The 18,149-nt window shown below is 34.6% G+C and overlaps 7 protein-coding genes across 7 annotated transcripts; 4 read left to right on the forward strand and 3 right to left on the reverse strand.

The window, feature by feature from the left end:
- The first annotated feature begins 397 nt into the window (after positions 1–397).
- Positions 398–3,328, forward strand: Tsp_08473 (putative pyruvate dehydrogenase complex dihydrolipoamide acetyltransferase). The gene is given in 12 exon segments (XM_003375436.1): positions 398–403; positions 528–567; positions 579–717; positions 1,224–1,288; positions 1,317–1,579; positions 1,651–1,938; positions 2,011–2,148; positions 2,218–2,303; positions 2,370–2,592; positions 2,688–2,768; positions 2,826–2,959; positions 3,199–3,328. The coding sequence occupies 12 exon segments, from the start codon at positions 398–400 to the stop codon at positions 3,326–3,328; spliced, it is 1,593 nt and encodes a 530-aa protein (XP_003375484.1).
- A 319-nt stretch (positions 3,329–3,647) lies between these two features.
- Tsp_08474 (lipopolysaccharide-induced tumor necrosis factor-alpha factor-like protein) lies at positions 3,648–4,722 on the reverse strand. The gene is made up of 3 exons (XM_003375437.1): positions 4,659–4,722; positions 3,810–4,026; positions 3,648–3,756 (listed from the first exon to the last, which is right to left on the reverse strand). The coding sequence occupies exons 1-3, from the start codon at positions 4,720–4,722 to the stop codon at positions 3,648–3,650; spliced, it is 390 nt and encodes a 129-aa protein (XP_003375485.1).
- Positions 4,723–4,992: 270 nt separating this feature from the next.
- On the reverse strand, positions 4,993–6,022 carry Tsp_08475 (hypothetical protein). The gene is made up of 4 exons (XM_003375438.1): positions 5,892–6,022; positions 5,675–5,765; positions 5,154–5,221; positions 4,993–5,089 (listed from the first exon to the last, which is right to left on the reverse strand). The coding sequence occupies exons 1-4, from the start codon at positions 6,020–6,022 to the stop codon at positions 4,993–4,995; spliced, it is 387 nt and encodes a 128-aa protein (XP_003375486.1).
- An 800-nt stretch (positions 6,023–6,822) lies between these two features.
- Tsp_08476 (ubiquinol-cytochrome c reductase, cytochrome c1) lies at positions 6,823–8,570 on the forward strand. Its single transcript, XM_003375439.1, has 8 exons — positions 6,823–6,878; positions 7,012–7,144; positions 7,202–7,350; positions 7,424–7,574; positions 7,621–7,791; positions 7,873–8,023; positions 8,216–8,316; positions 8,448–8,570. The coding sequence occupies exons 1-8, from the start codon at positions 6,823–6,825 to the stop codon at positions 8,568–8,570; spliced, it is 1,035 nt and encodes a 344-aa protein (XP_003375487.1).
- Positions 8,571–11,444: 2,874 nt separating this feature from the next.
- Tsp_08477 (conserved hypothetical protein) lies at positions 11,445–13,217 on the forward strand. The gene is made up of 7 exons (XM_003375440.1): positions 11,445–11,597; positions 11,693–11,928; positions 12,033–12,098; positions 12,173–12,366; positions 12,449–12,582; positions 12,652–12,870; positions 12,912–13,217. Exons 1-7 carry the CDS (start codon positions 11,445–11,447, stop codon positions 13,215–13,217), a joined length of 1,308 nt encoding a protein of 435 aa, XP_003375488.1.
- A 120-nt stretch (positions 13,218–13,337) lies between these two features.
- On the forward strand, positions 13,338–14,516 carry Tsp_08478 (putative Ras association domain protein). The gene is made up of 6 exons (XM_003375441.1): positions 13,338–13,371; positions 13,436–13,597; positions 13,656–13,743; positions 13,783–14,083; positions 14,160–14,268; positions 14,335–14,516. The coding sequence occupies exons 1-6, from the start codon at positions 13,338–13,340 to the stop codon at positions 14,514–14,516; spliced, it is 876 nt and encodes a 291-aa protein (XP_003375489.1).
- A 2,469-nt stretch (positions 14,517–16,985) lies between these two features.
- Tsp_08479 (hypothetical protein) lies at positions 16,986–17,594 on the reverse strand. Its single transcript, XM_003375442.1, is given in 4 exon segments — positions 16,986–17,093; positions 17,211–17,282; positions 17,311–17,391; positions 17,406–17,594. 4 exon segments carry the CDS (start codon positions 17,592–17,594, stop codon positions 16,986–16,988), a joined length of 450 nt encoding a protein of 149 aa, XP_003375490.1.
- Positions 17,595–18,149: the final 555 nt, after the last annotated feature.

An 18,149-nucleotide genomic window follows, 5' to 3' on the forward strand; every position in this document is an offset into this window, starting at 1 on the left:
ATCATAGAGTGACGCTTCTCAGCTTGTTAAGGTCCGTTAATACATTAATAAAACAAAAAATAAAAAAACTTATTATGTTAATATGCTTTAAAATAAAATTCTATTATCAATGATGAAATTCTTTTAATGAACATTTATAATGATAACAATCAAAAGACAGTAACAATGAACAATACTTGAATATTCTTTACTGTTGCACTGATTGCCAGACTAAAACTGTCATTGGAAAGGAAATAGCATCCATCTCAAAAGCATTGCTATTAGGGATTTGCTGGTAAGAATAGAGTTGATAAAATATTTTTAAACTAATCTAATGTTATTATGAGAAGATTTTTTCAATTTAATTTGCTGAACTTGCTTTCGATATGAAGTTATTTTTTTAAGCAAATATTTGAAAATGCTAGTTTGAAAAAAATTTTGTTTGCATTTCTAAAAGTACTAATTATTTGCACAATTATTGTTTATAATTGAATCTGTTAAAATTTTTTAATTTTTAATTGCGGTAGATTGCTTAGTAAATTTTTCAGTTGACCTTATATAGTGATTCAAAAATAGCTGTTGCTGTTGGTAAGTTTTAGGGGAAATGGGTTTGCATTTGAATACACCGGCTTCTGCCATGTACCGATACGCACGTATGACTGGACGATTGACAAGATGTTTTTCCATATTCCAATTGGAACACCTCAGTTATAAATGTGAGAAGCATGTTTCTACCAAGTAAGTTGCTTAGTTAAGCCATTTTTTGCAATAAGCATTATGTTAATTTTTATTTATACGGCATCCATGAATGCTTATATTATTTATAAAATGAAATGACTTTTGCTATTTGGCAATCTAAATTGGTTATGGAAATATTTTTAGCAATTGTTGAACAGCATATGACCAAAGTTAAATGTGAATGATTTTTGCAAATGCATTATGCGTGGCAATCAATTTTCAGCAAACTAACCTATAAATTGAAAAGTATTTTTCCCAACTAGTTTGACAAATGTTTATCATAAGATAATGATGAATTACTTTTTAAAAATAAATAAATATATATATTGCATTTAATACATGCAAAATAAATGAGCATTTTAAATTGCATTGAAACATTTATTTTATAATTTTTACATTTAATATTTGCATATTATATAGTATATTTATTATTTAAAAAATTTGAAAATAATATTATAATAACGACTCAGTGTATGTAAGTAATATTTGATTATTTGTTTGTTTAGATGGACAAATATAAGGCTGCTTAACTTCTCAAGTATTTTGCCCTGTTCGCAGATGACCAGCTACCGTTTTTATTGTAAAAAAAGTGATTTCAGTAATCGACAGTTTACGTGCTGTATGGAAATATTTAGGCTCTTTACCATCGCATACAAAAGTGCACATGCCGGCTCTGAGTCCAACTATGGAAAAAGGCAATGTGGTAAGTTGGAAGAAGAAAGAAGGTGAAGAGGTGGCAGAAGGGGATCTTTTGTGCGAAATTGAGACCGACAAAGCGACAATGGGATTCGAATCGGGCGAAGAGGGATATTTGGCAAAAATTGTCATTCCCGAAGGTTCGAAAGATGTTCCAGTTGGAAATGTGAGCTTGTCTTGGATTGCAATTTTTTCTAAACGCGCAGTTGTTTGGTTTGTTAATTTCTAATTTTTCAGCTCTTATGCGTCATTGTGGAGAACGCTGATGACGTGGCAGCATTTAGCAAACTGAGTGCTGAGGAGTTGGGTGCTCAGCCGGTTGGCCAAGCACCAGCCCCTGCCGCTGCAGCTCCGGCCGCCCCAGCCGCTGCAACGGCTGCCGCGGCACCACCACCACCGCCAGTGACCGCTGCAGCCGCTCCTGCTGCTGCACCGAAGCCTCCGGTTCAAGCTCCACCAGGGGGTCGAGTGTTTGCTTCACCATTGGCGAAAAAAATGGCTGGTGAACAGAAAATTGATTTACAAGTTCGTTGCATTTCAATTCAGTATATCCAAGGATTTTCCCGCTTTCTGTACAACTTTTGCTTTTCTTGTTAGTCAATGAAAGGCACCGGACCCGAAGGACGTATCCTGGCTGGCGATTTGAGTCAGCCTGCTGCGGCCGGTGCCCGCATGCAAATGGTTCTACCTGCCGGAGGAAAATTTACCGACATCGAACTGTCCAACATGAGAAAGGTTTGCAAAATTGTTGTTTGTCATCGCTGTTGAAATGTGAATAATTTCTTTTTGTCACCTTTTCTACAGACCATAGCGAGACGTTTGCTTGAATCCAAAACATCAATTCCACATTACTATTTAACGGTGGAAATATTTGTTGACAAAATTCTACAGTATACTGTTCAAATTGAACATTACTGTTGAATATTGTTTGTAATAATTTTCTTTTTTCCACTTAGACTACGCAGTAAATTGAACGAGGAATTGAAGAAGGAAAATCGCAAAATTTCCGTAAACGATTTCATCGTCAAAGCATCCGCTCTTGCTTGCAAGAAGGTGCCAGAAGTGAACAGCTTTTGGATGGAAACATTCATTCGACGGAACGAATTTGTCGACGTTAGCGTGGCAGTCAGTACCGATACGGGTCTGATAACACCGATAGTTTTCAATGCTGATTCAAAGGTTTACAATTGATTTCATTTTTATATTTACAGCATATTTTTAATTTCATTACAATTCTTCATCATTATGTTATATTTTGTTTTTATTTTGTCTAGGGTATTTTGGAAATTAGTGAAGAAATTATTGCACTTTCAACTCGTGCTAGAGCAGGACAGTTGAAACCGGAAGAGTTCCAAGTATGCTGTTGGATTTATTTTCATTTGTTCAAAAAATGACTTATATCCAATTTTCAGGGTGGCACATTTACAGTCTCCAATTTGGGTATGTTCGGTGTGAATCATTTTACGGCTATAATCAATCCGCCACAGTCTGCCATTCTTGCTGTTGGCACCGTACAAAAGCGAGTCGTGTTCGACGAAGACAAAAGGTAAAATTCATCCCATTACTAACTAATCTATCTTTTCCTGTTGCGAAATAACTTTGAAATTTTTTTTGGCAAAGGCAGAATTTTTAAGTTCATCATTTAGATGTTCATGTTTATGAACGGATTTTTAAAGATAAATTTTTTTAGTTAATTCTGTGAAAACTGTATTACTTGTTGATTTTCAAGTTTTAAAATGTACGGTATATGGATTCGAAAGGTAACGTGGTATTTGTTTGTTTCAGATGTGCAGAAGCAAATGTTCTGACAGTGACATTGAGCTGTGATCATCGTATTATCGACGGTGCTGTGGGCGCTAAGTGGCTGCAACAATTGAAACGCTATTTAGAGAAGCCATACACAATGCTGCTGTAGTGCCGATTGGTCTGGAAATATATATTCAGTTCATTTAATGCTGTCGTGTTGCTGGAATATTACAATACTTCCGGTTTGTGATTGTGCATCAGCTTCCTCTAGATGTAGCTGCATTTCTTCTTCTTTGTTCCTCATGACGACACTTGATATCACGACAGTTTCATAGTCAGTTCAACAAAAAGCATACGTAGTAAAACAAAAAGGTTGATTTATTATATTTTATTAAATGATGTGAAAAAGATGGGTATAAAAAATTGTAGAATAATAAAAGAAACTACTGTAAATTTAAACATGTAAAATGAAATCAAAAGTCAATAATTTAAATACGGCGGTGAACTCCTATGACCGCTCTGCAGTTTGGGCAGCGATGTTCGACGTCCATTAATGAAGGAATGCAGAACGGTATCAAGCAACAACCGAACCAGAATCTGAAAATTCGCACCTGGCGAAATATGTATTAAAGAAAAATCCCGTTTCTTACCCAAAAATCAGACAAGTGACACAGAGTATCCACGCCAGCGATCCTGCAACCAATTTTGTTTCAGTGGTAACTACAGCATGACAGCTAACGCACTGAACAGTCACTGGTTCCGCTCCCAGTGGTGCAGTCACTGCAATAACTGTAGGAATCGTATGCACTGGGGGCGGTCCTAGATCAGTTGCATCAGTCAAATTATATACATTTTGCTCGGATAACACTGAGCTATATGATGTATGTCACTTTTCTATTCTATCATTCATAAATAAAAATTTAACGATTCAATTCATAATACAAATTCAACAAACATTACGGCCAGTGAATTATAAAAATCTCGCATCATCAAATGAAGTTTACATTACATGAATCATTGAAAAAGTTCAAGCATATTGAAAGATCAATGACTAAATTGTAAACCAGTATACATTTTCTGATGTTAAAACATGTTTACACTAAGTGAATAACAGAAGTCGATGAGTCATTCTCAGTTACTATGTGAATACGCAGATATTTGTAAATAGATTTGTCAGTATTTGGTTGTTATATAAAATAAAAACAGTTAACGTACAATATTAATTTTGATTAATAATAACAATAATAGTGAAGAAATTTTAATGAAAAGTGGTTAAAGTAAAACTGACGAAAACATGTTGATCATTACAAGTTCAACATTTTAAGAACAAACAAAACCTCAAACTACAATAAGCTATATAATAATTTAAAATGCCATTATTATATTATTTAATTTTTTTAATTATATTGTATAGTAGAAAGATATAAGGAATAATGAATCCTGCAATTCGAGTGAAAGATTTAAAGTTATTTCATAGCATAATTTTTGCTTATTCATACCAACAGGATCCGGACTGTAAGCTGGTGGCGGACAATCAGGAATTGGAGCTTTATTGCCACTCATGTTACCAGATAACTGACAAGAACAATGTTCTCACTTGTGCAAAATGAAAATTAAGTAAAATGGGATTACTGTGCATTTTTGTTTATTATTTTGATTATTATAGTTGTTATTAGAAAATTCAGTTTATTACTTAAAAATATTTAAAACAGTTGTTATTTAGATGTATTTAATGTAAATTTTAATTGAAAGAATTTTTATAAATTTAAATAAAAATTTAAGTGGAATCCTACGCTTCAAACGATAATTTTAGACATTCGAATTTTATCTGACCTAAATTCCAGCTGCAACAGCTTGTTTACTTTGCCGATATTTTGACTGATTTATCACAACAACTGTTGTTGTTTCTTTTGTAGCAAGGCAAGCAATACTTTTATTATTATTATTGTTACAATTATTGTTACAATATCAAGAAAAAAATAACAACATATAACAAGTTCAGTTGCGTTTCAGTTCGTGGTAGAGAATAGTTGCTGTGATCATTTTTTCGCTCGTACTTTGCCTGTGTTTGATTTTATATTTAATATAATATACTCGAGATTATCATATACGAAAAGCGAGATTTTGTGAAATTCAGATCAAGCCGCGAAAGAAGACAGTTAGTTGTAGAACCTAATTGTCTATAATAAAGTGTAGTACGATTACCCTGCAAGTCTACTACAATTTATTAAATTATTAAAATACTGTCGTTTTTTGTAGATAGATTTTTATAAATGATGAGGAAAGTTTTATCGTAAATAGTGATTAATTAATCTTACAAAATTCTTGAGCTTAAAGCGCAATCTTATTATTCAATCTTGATTTTTCTTTTTCGCCTACAAATCTGCGCAGACATGTATTCTGTCATTTTTCTGCCTTCGCTTCTGCCGCCTCGTGAAGAATAAAAGAAAAGTTAAATTTTATTGTATAATTATTTTTTAATTATGAAATTAAACAGTTCCATTTAGATAAATACAACGGTAATGTGAGGTAGGCTTTTTACATAGTTAACTGCAGTGAACGTTTCTAAACGATTATTATCTTGTGTTATAGTTTTTAAAACTGTTCTTTACAAACATACATAAATAATTGTGTATCTATTTTATAGTAGTGATAAGACAGGAACAATGTTACATTTCGTTTATTTATGTTTATTAACCTGTTTCTTGTTTCAAAGTTTCAATGAAAATAACAATATCAGATCCTTCAAAGGCTCTGTTTTCGTCACTGATGGTTGATTTGTGGTTAATTTATTTATAGTAACGCCATTTTCGAATGGCTTCTTATGATTATTAATCTGTTCTTTTAGTCGATTATTATACATATATAAAAAGACAGTTGAACAATCGGTCGAAGAAGAAATTTTATGATAATTCACAGAATCGGAAGTGACAAGCTAAGCGAAGTCACTAGCGCATCACAACTTCCGCAGTGGTAGTCCAATCGTAGCATTTCAGCAACTGTTCAACGCAAATAAATCTTAGCTACACATCAGTGAGGATGTTTCAAGTTGAAAATTTGTTTGAAAAATTGGCAATCTGGGGCTATAATTTATTCACAGCGTTGCGTTTAAGCAGATGTTGTTTGACAACAAATTTACATATTCAAACTGAAAGCAAAAATGAGATAAGACGAGATTACAATTTTAGTATTCAACAAAGCAAGAGGAGAAGATTTCCATTTTTTTGTGATGCACTTTTTTGAATTTTCTCTTCGGGGGGTACGTGATCTTTCATTCCTGTTTGTTTTTTTCTGGGTAATGGCTGAAATTCCCATATTTGCGTGTAGTGGTGTAGCTTTTATTTTGTTGAAAAATATTGTTCAGCTTATGTGTGACTACGGGCAAATACGATGAAATAGTTCCCCGAGCCTGAGCCCGATCAATCAGTAATATTTTTGTCATATTGCATTTTTCTCAATTTTCCACTTTTTACCCATCTTTATATTGTTGCTTGTTGCATGTTTTGTGCTTTTGTTGTTATTATTAATAGTTTAAGGTCAAAAATTGCATGCAGTATTAGTAATATAAAAAAAATCAGCCGTATCCATGGTTACAGAGACTGGATTTTCTTTTCTCCAATATAATATCAAACGGCAACACGACTTGACCTTTCGGCCAATAAGATGTTGACACGTTGTAAAGCTAAAGATATGAATAAGCCTGAGCGAATAAGACGCGTGTTATACTGGTTTTTATTCTTTCGTGAGATTTGGTTTCGCGCTTAAAATACAATATAGTAACAATGAAATCAAATGAAACTTGTGATAATTATACTGTTGTTTTGAATCAAGCATATTGAAAATATTTTAAAGTCCATGCGCATCATTTACAGCTTATACTGTAATTGTCCGAACGGTGAACGTAAAGTTTGAATCGAAATTAATAATATTAATTCTAAAGTGGTTGCTTAGTTCATCTTCAGCAATGACAAGTAAACTTTACCTGGTATGAATTTATCACTATAAATTGTTATTATTTTAATTCAATAAATATCAAATTTAGCCAAGTATAGGAATTGGCATTGCCAGTGCTGTAGGCATGGGCGTGCTTTACACTCTTAATCATGTAGCTGAAGCCAGTTTTTTGCATTTACATGTGCCACGTTTGGACTGGCCGCACAAGGGCATTTTAAAGTCATACGATGCTGCTTCGTATGTTTATTTTAGCTTTTCACAATAATAATAATATATTATTTTGGGAAAGTTTGTTTTTATTATTTTGTAGTATACGCCGTGGCTATCAAGTTTACAAGCAAGTATGTTCTGCATGTCACAGCATGAAGCAGATTTCTTACAGACATTTTGTTAATGTCTTCATGACTGAAGAAGAGGCGAAGCGTGAAGCTTCTGAAGTGAGCAATTTGTTCTTTGGTGTTGTTTTTTTTGAAATGCTTCTCATTTTTGGGCATCTTGAAATTTTAGATTGAAGTCATAGATGGACCAGGTGACGATGGAAAAATGTACACGAGGCCTGGTAAACTTATTGATTACTTGCCGCAGCCATATGCAAATGACGTTGTCGCTCGACTGGCGAATAACGGCGCTTTGCCTCCGGATCTTTCTCTGATCACATTGGCACGTCATGGCGGGGAGGTATTAAAATATTTTAATAACAAAATGAAGAAATGTTACTTTTAAATCTTTTTCATATTATTTTTATGTTTGAATTTTTAGGATTATTTGTTTATGCTTCTGACCGGCTACATGGATCCACCAGCCGGTTTTCCCATCGAATCTTATCAAGGATACAATCCGTATTTTCCGAATGGCGCATCAATTGCTATGACTCAGCAACTGTTTGATGATATGTTGGAATATGAAGATGGTATGAATTTGTAGTTCATTTATAAGAATGCAGTTTTATTAGAAAATTAGATATTGGAAAATAAATTTCGCGTATTAAAAGTGATATTTATTTTTTTCGATTTTATTTTAATTTGAAATAAAAGAAACAGAATTGTAGAAAAGAATTGATAGTTTTTATTCTATTGTACATGATTTTGTTGTTCGATTTTAGGAACTCCGGCAACACAAAGTCAAATGGCAAAGGATGTAGCATGCTTTTTAAAATGGGCATCTGAACCAGAGCATGATATTCGAAAGCGTTGGGCATTAAAAGTGCGTTCAAAAATATATTTCATATTGCTTTAATATATTACAGATTTTTATTAATTTAAACACTAGTTATATTACGTTTTTTTTCTCATAATTATAAATGTCAGTGATAATCAGAAAGTTGTAAAATTTAGTTGATGGCCATAGCACCACTGATCACATCGATTATTTATTATTGGAAACGACATCAATGGACCTATTTGAAATCGAGAAAATTCGTATTCAAAGCACCTCGATCACCATCTTCCAATGAATAATTTTAGGTGATTATTAAAATATTGGTACAAAATTTGATTTACTTTCAAATATATGGAGTGTGATTTATTTTTTTTCATTTGTAACAGATTAGCAATTTTTATAATTTCCATTTTTATAAGAGGATTGTATTATTTCTTTTTAGCAGCCTGGCGTGCAATGTGATATGAATTTGCAGTTTATGTTATCTTGTTTGTCTTCCTTTATGGTTCATTGCAGTAGTCAAATGAGGAATTTAAAATTAAATTTATATGCATTGTAAATAATGGCTGCTTCTGTTGCACAATTCAATATCCCACCAAAGAAACCAAACTATACAATTAAGGTATGCATTATTTATTAAATATTTGATAAAAGTGAGATGGAGGAGGAAAAAGCTGCTGGTGGAATATATTTTATCCAGACAATAATTTATTAGTTGAATAAGTTGAATTGAACACGTCGACAATGAATATTGCTGATTAGTTGTAATTTATCATTTGTTATTTTGTTACTATAAAAAATAAAAGTGAACATGCACAAAGAACGTTGCAAAGTGCCAAAATAATTATTAGTTTGTTAAGGGAAAATAGAAACGAAATGGGCGAATTGGCAATTAACATTTTTGATAGCAGAATACTATCATTAAGATAATTTGCTGCAAAGTTTGCTTCGCTTATTTCCCAAGCATAAGCGAAATCAGACGAGTAATTCTTTTCAAATATGATGGGAGTGGATGGAAAAAAAAAGGCAATTTTACATTTGTAGCATTAAATATAAAGTGTTAAATTAATATTTTTTACAATGTATTATGCTGAATTGCTGAAGCGAAAAATAGTTGATGAAAATGCAGCAACGAAGAAATTAGGCAAAAGCAGCAATTTGGATTATTTAAGTTGTTGCACTAGTTATCTACTGTGAAATGAATTGCAATGTGTAAAAAATAAAACTTATTTCAAACATAAATATGAATAATAAACAGGAGCATATAAGTACAATGGCATATTGAATAGAACAATAATGTACATAAAAGTATACATGTTATTGATTGTTAATTGAAATGTTTATTTTGCAAAAAATGCTAAAGTTGTAAAATAGTAATTTTGAGTTTTAATGCTCAATTTATGTATTTACTTATACACCAGGAAATGAAAATAAAATCTGTCTTGTTTGTTTATTTATTGGTTTTTATATTGTGACTCATACGATGATTTTCTATCGATTCAGTAAATGGTGGATCGATTTTAATTTGAATAATTTCAGAAGTAATACCTTTTTTTTAAAAATGCATATCAATGTCAACATTATTCATCAATGAAATTTAATGTTTAAAGTTAAATAGTAAAGTGACTAATTAGAACGGCTAGTTGATGCTGGAAATTATGGAGTTTAATTTCTTTTATAAATTTTTCATTAAACTATTAGAAAAAAAAACATTTGTTGATTTTTTACACTTTGAAAATTACAGTAAGTAATTATTGTACCTTTTTTCATTTTACAGAATAATAAGGTGAATTGATTTAATTTTTGTAAACAGGAAATTCAAAAACAATGTTATTCAGTAGAAAATTAAAGAAACAAAATTCCAAGGTGACACAAAACGGAAGGTAATAATAAAAATGATCAACCAGGAAGTTTGTGTTATTATTATTATTATTATTTGGTGATGATTATTATTTTCCAAGTTGGTAAAAATTTCTACTAATAACTAATATGCATAGTTGTGACCGGTTTGAGCTGCTTTTCACGCTTTTCCTGTCCATTTGGACAGTGTTGTGGGAAATTAGCCGCGAGTTGATTGTGTGCGTTCTGTACCACCACGTATGCGTTGAAGCAATTTGCTCAACTATTACCATTGTTATATGTATATCCTTTACGTTTTTGGTTTTTCTTTTCTATTATTTCTTTTTTCTTTGCCATTCATCCATATCCGTTGATTTTAATTCTTCATGAAATTCTTCATCAATTCAAAAATTATGCCCATTTATTATTTTGCACAATACAGTATTTTTATTATTTGGGTACAATTAACGCGCTCCCTTTGTCACGTCGCCGGTTACTGTTGGTTACCGGTTTGCTTGTCGGTAAACAGTCGTTTATAAAACGTACTTTTCCACACGCTTTTTCCATTCTCGACGTGAAATTTTCATAGTACTGTATTATTTTATGGTGAATATTTTTGCTTTGGTGAAGAGTTTGAAAAAAAAAATATTTAACAGAGTGGTTTGTTTTTTTTTTCTTGATTATTAATTAACTACTCAATTATATATATATATTGTTTTATTAATATTGATATGAATTTTGCGGTTTACAGTTACAACATGAACAGCGTTCACCGTTATTTAGTTGTCAATTTGATCGTGCCAATAAACGACCAGTTTTGCATTGAATAACCTGCAATTTGTATCGATGTTGCGTGTACAAACCGGCTTGCAGGCCGGCCGGCAATTTCAACTATGCAATTTATTGCTTTCATTTCTCTTCACAGTTCGACAGCTTCACTTTAGTATCAGCTAGTTGGTGTCAGCTAGCTTATTTTTTTTTTCAAAATTTAAACATATTATTTATTATACGTTCAGTTTAATGGGCGGTGGTGGTGAGTTGTCGATCGATTGATATTTCGGAAGATATTATCATTTTGTATAGAAAAAACAAAAATTTATACAATGGAAAATAATCCTCCTACGATGCGTGGATATTTGACATTGTTTGCATGTTTAATCAGAGCAGACATTATTCATTGTTTGTTCAGTTGAATCATGAATACAGGCGGCGGATGACGAATGAAAATAATAATTTATCATTGGCTATTATTTATTTTAATGTTCATTCAAATGTAATAGTTTCAGTTTTTTTGTTGTTGTTATTGGTGTCGAGTCGACCGGTTCGACTGAGCGATGACATCGCGCTATTGGGGTGAAGAGAAGCAAGCCGACGTCCATTATGAAGTTTATCTGAAGAAAGTTTGCTATCACAGTGACGGTCGTCATTGGAAAAGTAGCCATCAAAATGCCAAATTAACCAATTGTGCAGTTGCTAAATCACGACTGGTAATGTTATTGTTGTTGTTGTTGTTGTTGTTGAACATTTCAGACAATTATTATTTCTCGCATTAATTAATTAATTAATTTATTTATTTGTTAAGAATGTGCTCAGGTATAATTTGTTCAACGGTTGGACGGATCGTGATGTTGAGGACGATCGTCTGGAATGGGAAACGATCAAAATTCGCGTTATAAAAGCGGCCACATTGCAAAAATGGGTACTGGATATGGTGCTGATTGAAGACGACTGCGCTCGTGGATATCTTTTTGAATTGTTCTTTGAAACCTACCGCGCCGTTGCCACTCCCATGGACGTGCTGCGTATTATTCTTTCAGAGTAAACAAAATGGAACAGAAAAAAAATTTTTTTTTAATGATGAACCTAATTAAAATATTAAATCAACAACAAAAGTGATCAATTTTTGTTTGTATTTTTTTTAGCTTGCAAACTTTGCTGAACGACAACGGCCGTGTACGACGTACGGCTCAGTGTCAGTGGAAATTTCAGTAAAATTTTTTTTTGTTTTTTTTGTTTTGTTTTGTGAAAGAGATTTTTCTTTTTTTTTTCGAATATTTTCTAGAACCTGGTGCACAGTTTTGAGACGTTGGTTGGGTCGTTATCCGGAAGATTTCGACGAATATCCAAAATATACGTGTCTTGGTGAAATTGTGGAATTTTCACGGAAAAACAACGACGTTTTGGATTTGTTGGCGGAAAAAGCAACGACTATGCGTAGTCAATTTACACGCCAAATTATGCTTCCAAAATGTACGAGTTGTTGTTGTTGTTGTTGTTTGGATTGAATTTAAATTTTTAAGCACAAAACAAACAACTACTAATAATATCTATTGTTTAGTTTCATTTGTGCAAAATGGACTGCTTTCTGCTGACATGTTGGACTATGTTGGCAATTGTACCATGTCACGTCATTTGGATCTAACCCACATGGATCCGCTTTACATTGCTGAACAATTGACCTGCATTGATGCGGTATTTTCTTGTTTGTTTGTTCTTGTTTTGAATTTTAAATTTGCATATTGTTTCTATTCCCTTTTTAAGGATCTGTTCAAGCGGTTGATCTGCTATCAGTGTCAGAGTTACTTTTGGTCGCGTCGATTCAAATCGTCCTCGGCCGGCGACTGTGTCAACACCGTACGTGCCACAGTAGACCAGTTCAACGCTTTGGCCCGGCGCGTGATGGCGTCGGTCGTTTACAACATACACGAGAAAGCTTATTACCGGGCCAAAGTGATTTGCTGTTGGATACTGGTTGCTCAAGTTTGTTTGTTTGTTTGTTTGTTTTCTTTTATGGCATCGAGGTGGTATGCAAATTTCGTTTGGCTTTTCAAGGAATTGCGTTCGTTGAAAAATTTCAACTCACTCAAAGCGATCCTGTCCGCTTTGCAAAGCGAACCCGTCTACCGGCTGCGCAGCGCCTGGTCGCTCGTGTCCGCCGACGTGTTGGACTTTTTCCAACAGTTGTCGCGCGTGTTCGGCGAAGACGACAACAGCGCCGCCATTCGGAATTTGCTCGTCAAAGAGGGGACTTCGAAAACGGCCGTCGGCTTTGGCGCCAAAACCAGGCGAGTCAAATTGAAGCGCTACCGGCGAACCGCCAGTTGTGACATGGTACATGATTTTTGTTTTTTTCCACTGTTTGTTTATATGTTTGTTTGTTTGTTTGTCCCTAGCTCGAAGTTCGCGGAACTGTTCCTTATTTGGGTACGTTTTTGACTGATCTTAGTATGATCGACACGGCCTTTTCCGACTTTACTTCCGGTTTGTGAAATTCTTTTTTCATTTCATTTCATTTCCATTTTTTTCACATCATTTCCACATGCAGAAGGTTTGATCAACGTCGACAAACGACGTCGTGAATATGATGTCATTGGTCAAGTGAAATTGATACAGAAAAATGTCAAATATTACCGCATAAAAATGGATCCGAAATTTTGGGTTTGGTTTCGTGCACTGCCGGATTTGGACGAAAAGCTCTGGTATATATGTTAATTTGCTTTATGACAACAAAATTAAAACAAAATCAATTTGCTACAATTTTTCAGCTACGATTTATCCTGTTGCATTGAGCCGACCAAAGACGAATGTTCAGTCAGTTGTTCGAAAATTTGCTCCCAGTAAATTGTTGTCGTTGTTAGTTTTGATATTATTTTTCATATTTTCTTTTCGCAGATTATTTTCCGAAGATGAATTTTCCAATTCGAGCTCCGGTTCGCCGAATCGCTTGGCCAGTCGCCGTCGTTGTAGCCAACTGTTGTCGGCTGTGAAGCTCCGCGAGCGGAGCATCTTCTACCAGCCGTTGAAGGACGACACTTCCACGGCTAACTCAGCTAATCACGGGTCGGGGGCTTCTTCTTCCAACAGTCAGCAGCAACGGTCGCCGGTCAACGCCGACTGCTACATCGTGCGGGTGACGTTGGAAAAGTCGCTCCAAGGTGACGTCAACTACGAGACGTTGTACAAATCGGTCAAGGTGGGCTCGGATTGCAATTTTGATTATTTTTTAATTTCAATTAATTCAATCGATTTATTTTTTTTTTGCTTTTAAGCTGGAAAATTCCGATCGTACCAGAGATTTGATCAAAAAAGCTTTGGCCAAGCACAACGTCAACGCCAGCGCCGATCAATTCAGCATCGTTCAAATACTGCCTGACGGAAGTGAGCATTCGCAGCATATTATTGTTTTTTTTAATTTGCATAATTGTTTTTTTTCTTGGTTTTCAGAACAGCTTCAACTGCCGGAACAGGCGAACGCGTTCTACGCGGCGGCCAGTCGGATGGACAAGATGACGTTCATGTTGAAGAAGAAAGAACTCGGTTCCACTCCGTCTGTGCAACGGTCGGACAGTAGAATGTCCAGTTGTTTGTCCCGGTGGAGCAGTACGGGAACTTTGGCATTTGTTTGATTTGTTTTTTTTGTTCTACCCCTCTCCCTCTCTGCCTGCCACTCTTTTTTTGTCGATTTGCATGCTCGAACACACGCACACGCACACACAGCTCGAAGTTGATCATTTCAAATTTTCCACAATCCAATCCAATCAATCAACCAATCATTGTTTGAGAAAAAAAATTTTTTTACCCACTCTCTGACTCACTCACTCACTCATTCATCCAGTCAGTCAGTCTTTATGCTTGGTGCATTTGTTTGTTTGTTTGTTTGTTTGTTTGTCTGTTTGTTCGTTCGTTCGTTTGCTCATCTCGTCTGTGCTTGGTTCAACAGCGCCGCTGATCACGACGACGTTCTGTTTCTGTTTCAAGCTTCAAAAAGTAGCCAATTCTTCTCTTCTCAAGCGTTCATCTGTTTCTATTCACCTTCATCATTATCATCTTCTTCAATTTTCCCCTTTTATTTAAATGAAAAGAATTATCTTCCCCAAAAAGAAGAAAAAAACCCAAATTCAAAAATATTGAATAAAAATGACAGAAATGTGTTTTAAAAATGGATTGATCGATTGTTTGTTTGTTGCAGGAAAAGTTTTCATTTGTGTTGCGAGCATTTTCATTGAGCACGCCCAAATGAAGCATTAGTTGTTTGGGTAAGCTTTCATTTGTTCACTAGTTGCTGAAATCACTTCAACTTACCCATTTATTTATTATACCTCTGTGAGTATTATGTTTCTTTTCACGAAGCATTTTACCGGCACGTAATATATATGGGATGAAAAAAAAACAGGTGGAATCACCGGGAAATGAATTTTAATTGTTCTCAACAAAAAAAAGAAGAAAATGATTCACAACACACTGTGGCAATTGTTAATCTCTGTCTGATGTATTTCGTGATGCTCATCGTCAAATGATGAAGCGGGTGAAATTCATCGGCAGCTCGCTTGCTTGCTTCAACAGCCGCCGCCGCCGTTGCTTTGTTCCACAATGATGCTTTCATTGGGAATTTCAAGCCAGCATTCTTCAACACGCAAACATCGTCGATTTGCCTACGAATTTGCCGCCGAGCAGATTTTCACTTTCACTAGTAATCTGCCTGCTGGCGTGCCAGCCAGCCACAATCATCAACAACATTAAATTAAATGAACAACAACAACAACAACAATAGTAGTGTCTGGCATGTATGCATATATCTCAATACTTGTATCGACATGTCGACTGTTCAGATGATACTTTGGTGAGATGATCTTCTTCCTCACTTCCAAGTCATTTATTTATCCCTCTTCTTATTTGAATTCAATTTATTCTTTTTTGCTTTTTCTTTGATCTTTCAAATAATCCCTATTCTATACATACCTGTCGTGTAATACAACTGTAAGTGAATATTTTTTACTTTCTCCATTTCTTTATTTAGGAAATTTTTTTGAATATTCCACCTACATACTTATTCATTATCATTTTGGCAAGCTGTTCTTCCTCTACTCTTCTTTTTTTTTCAAAACTCACTTGCAACAACAGGTTCCGTATTATTCATCACTCTTCACACAAATCAAACATATTTAATTTTTAACACGTTAAAAATTTTTCTCATAATTTCTTCTTCTTCTTCTTAAAAATTTTATTTATTTGATTATTATTCCACGTTTGTGGTAACTTCTGTGAATATTGAATTACTTAAAAGTCATAATTACATTTTGCCTAAATTGTACCTTTATTTTATTTCAACATTTACAGTATAATGATAGAATTAATAAATGCAAATATATTTGCTTGTTGTTATTATCGTGAAGTGATCATAATCTTTGCGCTGGATGAAGTGAGATGAAATTTTCATTTGCACTGCTTCCAAAATTCTGTTTGTATATTTGTCGCAAACAAAAATCCAGCATTGTCTGACGTATAAATATGTATCAAAAGAATAAAATGCAGATTTTTCAAACGCTGAAAGTTTCACTAAAAATAAGCGAAATAAAAATATATGCGTCACCGTTTTCCATCGCAGATGTATTTTTCGAACGTTCAATTATCAAGCGTATTGAATCATCTATTTCAAAAACTGCAAAAATAGTTTAATGATAACATCGACGTTGGTGAGTATTTTTTCTTTTCACATTCAAGTAGAACAAGCAATTCAACAATATGTGGCGAAGAATCGTTGAACGTGCGCCTTGCATCAACGCATTTTCGAGCAGCATTGAAATAATATATTATAATATGATGTAATGTAATTTAATGGGATTGTCGATTTTTAGACGACGACTTTTGGCTAATCAAGCCTGAGAAACTCGAGCGAACGAGCGATATTTTCGAATAAAAGTTCCAATAAAGCATGCTTCGTCGAAGCTACAGCTTTCAACAGACACGACCCGCGTTTCAGCGGTCGCGGTCATTGTCCATTTCACGTTCCTCATCGTTTGTGGTCAACGCGCCGTATACAATGTCCCACAGCGATTCGACCGTTTTCAATCGCACATCGCGCAGCTATTTACCATTCAGCACGTACAAGCCCTTTGTTGCGCCCGTCTACGGTGTCGTCCACAGGGCACCGAGATATTCAGATCGTTATCCGCACGTACGTTACAGCGGATACGGAGAGGAAACTCCAGGTTGGTGATAATTCAAAATAACACAACATATCAACATTACTATTATGATTTTCTTTTTATACTTCTTCTACATCTTCTTATTCATAACCTTCAGGATTGAACATTATCAACTATACAAGCACGCTGAAACCGTCCCATTACACGCAGAGTTACAAGCCGTTCAGACAATACATCGACAATACACTGTCAATGTACCACAGCAACATTAAACTGTCGCCATCATACGGCTACACACCTCCGCGTTATGGTACACCGTATCGGACATACGTGCATCACATGGACGTGGACGACGCTGTAGATTTGTACAAGAAGAGGTGCATGACGTCGAGCGCGTTGGTGAAATATTGGCTCACACCGACCAATTCTGAAACGCGCAGACGTCGCGAGCTCAGAGAATTCGAACCTCTCTACCAGCCTAGTTATTACCGTATGAAAAATGAACTGCCACGCCCGTGGAGAAGTTTCACCCACCGGCTCATCAGCTAACTCTGCCATAAGTCATATTTATTTTCCTTGTTTTCGTGTTGTTTTTTCTCTTCTTTTTTCTCCAAACAACACCATGCATTATTCATTATTCCAGAGATTGCTTCACCCATTAAAGCCATTACAGTCGTCTCTTGCAAATTTCATTTTATTATATCAAATCACCAATGTGCAAATAGGCTTTGTTTCTTGATTTATGTTCACACGCTCAATATTCTATGTGAATCGGAAAACGAAAACTACATTTACAAAATTTTATTTAAAACTAAAACAATTAGGTTATTTTGAAACGTTAAGCATTATTTATCATCAATTAATTATGATTTGCAGAATAATAACGATGTAAGCCATAAACAAAACATGAAAACCGATAAGTCAAAGAAGATCATAAAATAATAAAAGTAAGTTTCGAACGCTTCTGCTAAATCTTCGTCTTCTTCAGAATTTGCACAATCACGGGTACCTGCTTCCTCCAACTGCTCGGATATTTCGACGTTCTGAGACATCATCCCAGCTTCCAGTTGTGCATCCGTCAGCTTCGGACGTCAGCACCCATTCTTCGTTTCG

Source organism: Trichinella spiralis (assembly GCF_000181795.1).
Source record: "Trichinella spiralis strain ISS 195 chromosome Unknown Scfld5, whole genome shotgun sequence".
Taxonomy (NCBI): Eukaryota; Metazoa; Nematoda; class Enoplea; order Trichinellida; family Trichinellidae; genus Trichinella; species Trichinella spiralis.

What these genes read in the sequence shown, in the direction of transcription:
- Tsp_08475 (XM_003375438.1), bottom strand. Translation starts at nt 6,022, where the DNA reads ATGTATAATAATCGACTAAAAGAACAGATTAATAATCATAAGAAGCCA. An exon ending in CCTTTGAAGGATCTGATATT is followed by an intron (nt 5,766 to 5,891) that starts GTTATTTTCATT and finishes ATGTTTGTAAAG; the next exon opens with AACAGTTTTAAAAACTATAA. An exon ending in GCCTACCTCACATTACCGTT is followed by an intron (nt 5,222 to 5,674) that starts GTATTTATCTAA and finishes AATCAAACACAG; the next exon opens with GCAAAGTACGAGCGAAAAAA.
- Tsp_08477 (XM_003375440.1), top strand. Translation starts at nt 11,445, where the DNA reads ATGACATCGCGCTATTGGGGTGAAGAGAAGCAAGCCGACGTCCATTAT. An exon ending in CAGTTGCTAAATCACGACTG is followed by an intron (nt 11,598 to 11,692) that starts GTAATGTTATTG and finishes TTATTTGTTAAG; the next exon opens with AATGTGCTCAGGTATAATTT. An exon ending in GTTGGATACTGGTTGCTCAA is followed by an intron (nt 12,871 to 12,911) that starts GTTTGTTTGTTT and finishes TATGGCATCGAG; the next exon opens with GTGGTATGCAAATTTCGTTT.
- Tsp_08473 (XM_003375436.1), top strand. An exon ending in AACTGTCCAACATGAGAAAG is followed by an intron (nt 2,149 to 2,217) that starts GTTTGCAAAATT and finishes CCTTTTCTACAG; the next exon opens with ACCATAGCGAGACGTTTGCT. An exon ending in TTTGTTGACAAAATTCTACA is followed by an intron (nt 2,304 to 2,369) that starts GTATACTGTTCA and finishes TTTTCCACTTAG; the next exon opens with ACTACGCAGTAAATTGAACG.
- Tsp_08479 (XM_003375442.1), bottom strand. Translation starts at nt 17,594, where the DNA reads ATGGCAGAGTTAGCTGATGAGCCGGTGGGTGAAACTTCTCCACGGGCG. An exon ending in GTAGCCGTATGATGGCGACA is followed by an intron (nt 17,283 to 17,310) that starts GTTTAATGTTGC and finishes GTACATTGACAG; the next exon opens with TGTATTGTCGATGTATTGTC. An exon ending in GGTTTCAGCGTGCTTGTATA is followed by an intron (nt 17,094 to 17,210) that starts GTTGATAATGTT and finishes ACCAACCTGGAG; the next exon opens with TTTCCTCTCCGTATCCGCTG.
- Tsp_08476 (XM_003375439.1), top strand. Translation starts at nt 6,823, where the DNA reads ATGTTGACACGTTGTAAAGCTAAAGATATGAATAAGCCTGAGCGAATA. An exon ending in AAGTCATACGATGCTGCTTC is followed by an intron (nt 7,351 to 7,423) that starts GTATGTTTATTT and finishes ATTATTTTGTAG; the next exon opens with TATACGCCGTGGCTATCAAG. An exon ending in TGGCACGTCATGGCGGGGAG is followed by an intron (nt 7,792 to 7,872) that starts GTATTAAAATAT and finishes TTGAATTTTTAG; the next exon opens with GATTATTTGTTTATGCTTCT.
- Tsp_08478 (XM_003375441.1), top strand. Translation starts at nt 13,338, where the DNA reads ATGATCGACACGGCCTTTTCCGACTTTACTTCCG. An exon ending in CTTTTCCGACTTTACTTCCG is followed by an intron (nt 13,372 to 13,435) that starts GTTTGTGAAATT and finishes TTCCACATGCAG; the next exon opens with AAGGTTTGATCAACGTCGAC. An exon ending in CCCAGTAAATTGTTGTCGTT is followed by an intron (nt 13,744 to 13,782) that starts GTTAGTTTTGAT and finishes TTCTTTTCGCAG; the next exon opens with ATTATTTTCCGAAGATGAAT.
- Tsp_08474 (XM_003375437.1), bottom strand. Translation starts at nt 4,722, where the DNA reads ATGAGTGGCAATAAAGCTCCAATTCCTGATTGTCCGCCACCAGCTTAC. An exon ending in TTACAGTCCGGATCCTGTTG is followed by an intron (nt 4,027 to 4,658) that starts GTATGAATAAGC and finishes CATATAGCTCAG; the next exon opens with TGTTATCCGAGCAAAATGTA. An exon ending in GTCACTTGTCTGATTTTTGG is followed by an intron (nt 3,757 to 3,809) that starts GTAAGAAACGGG and finishes GCGAATTTTCAG; the next exon opens with ATTCTGGTTCGGTTGTTGCT.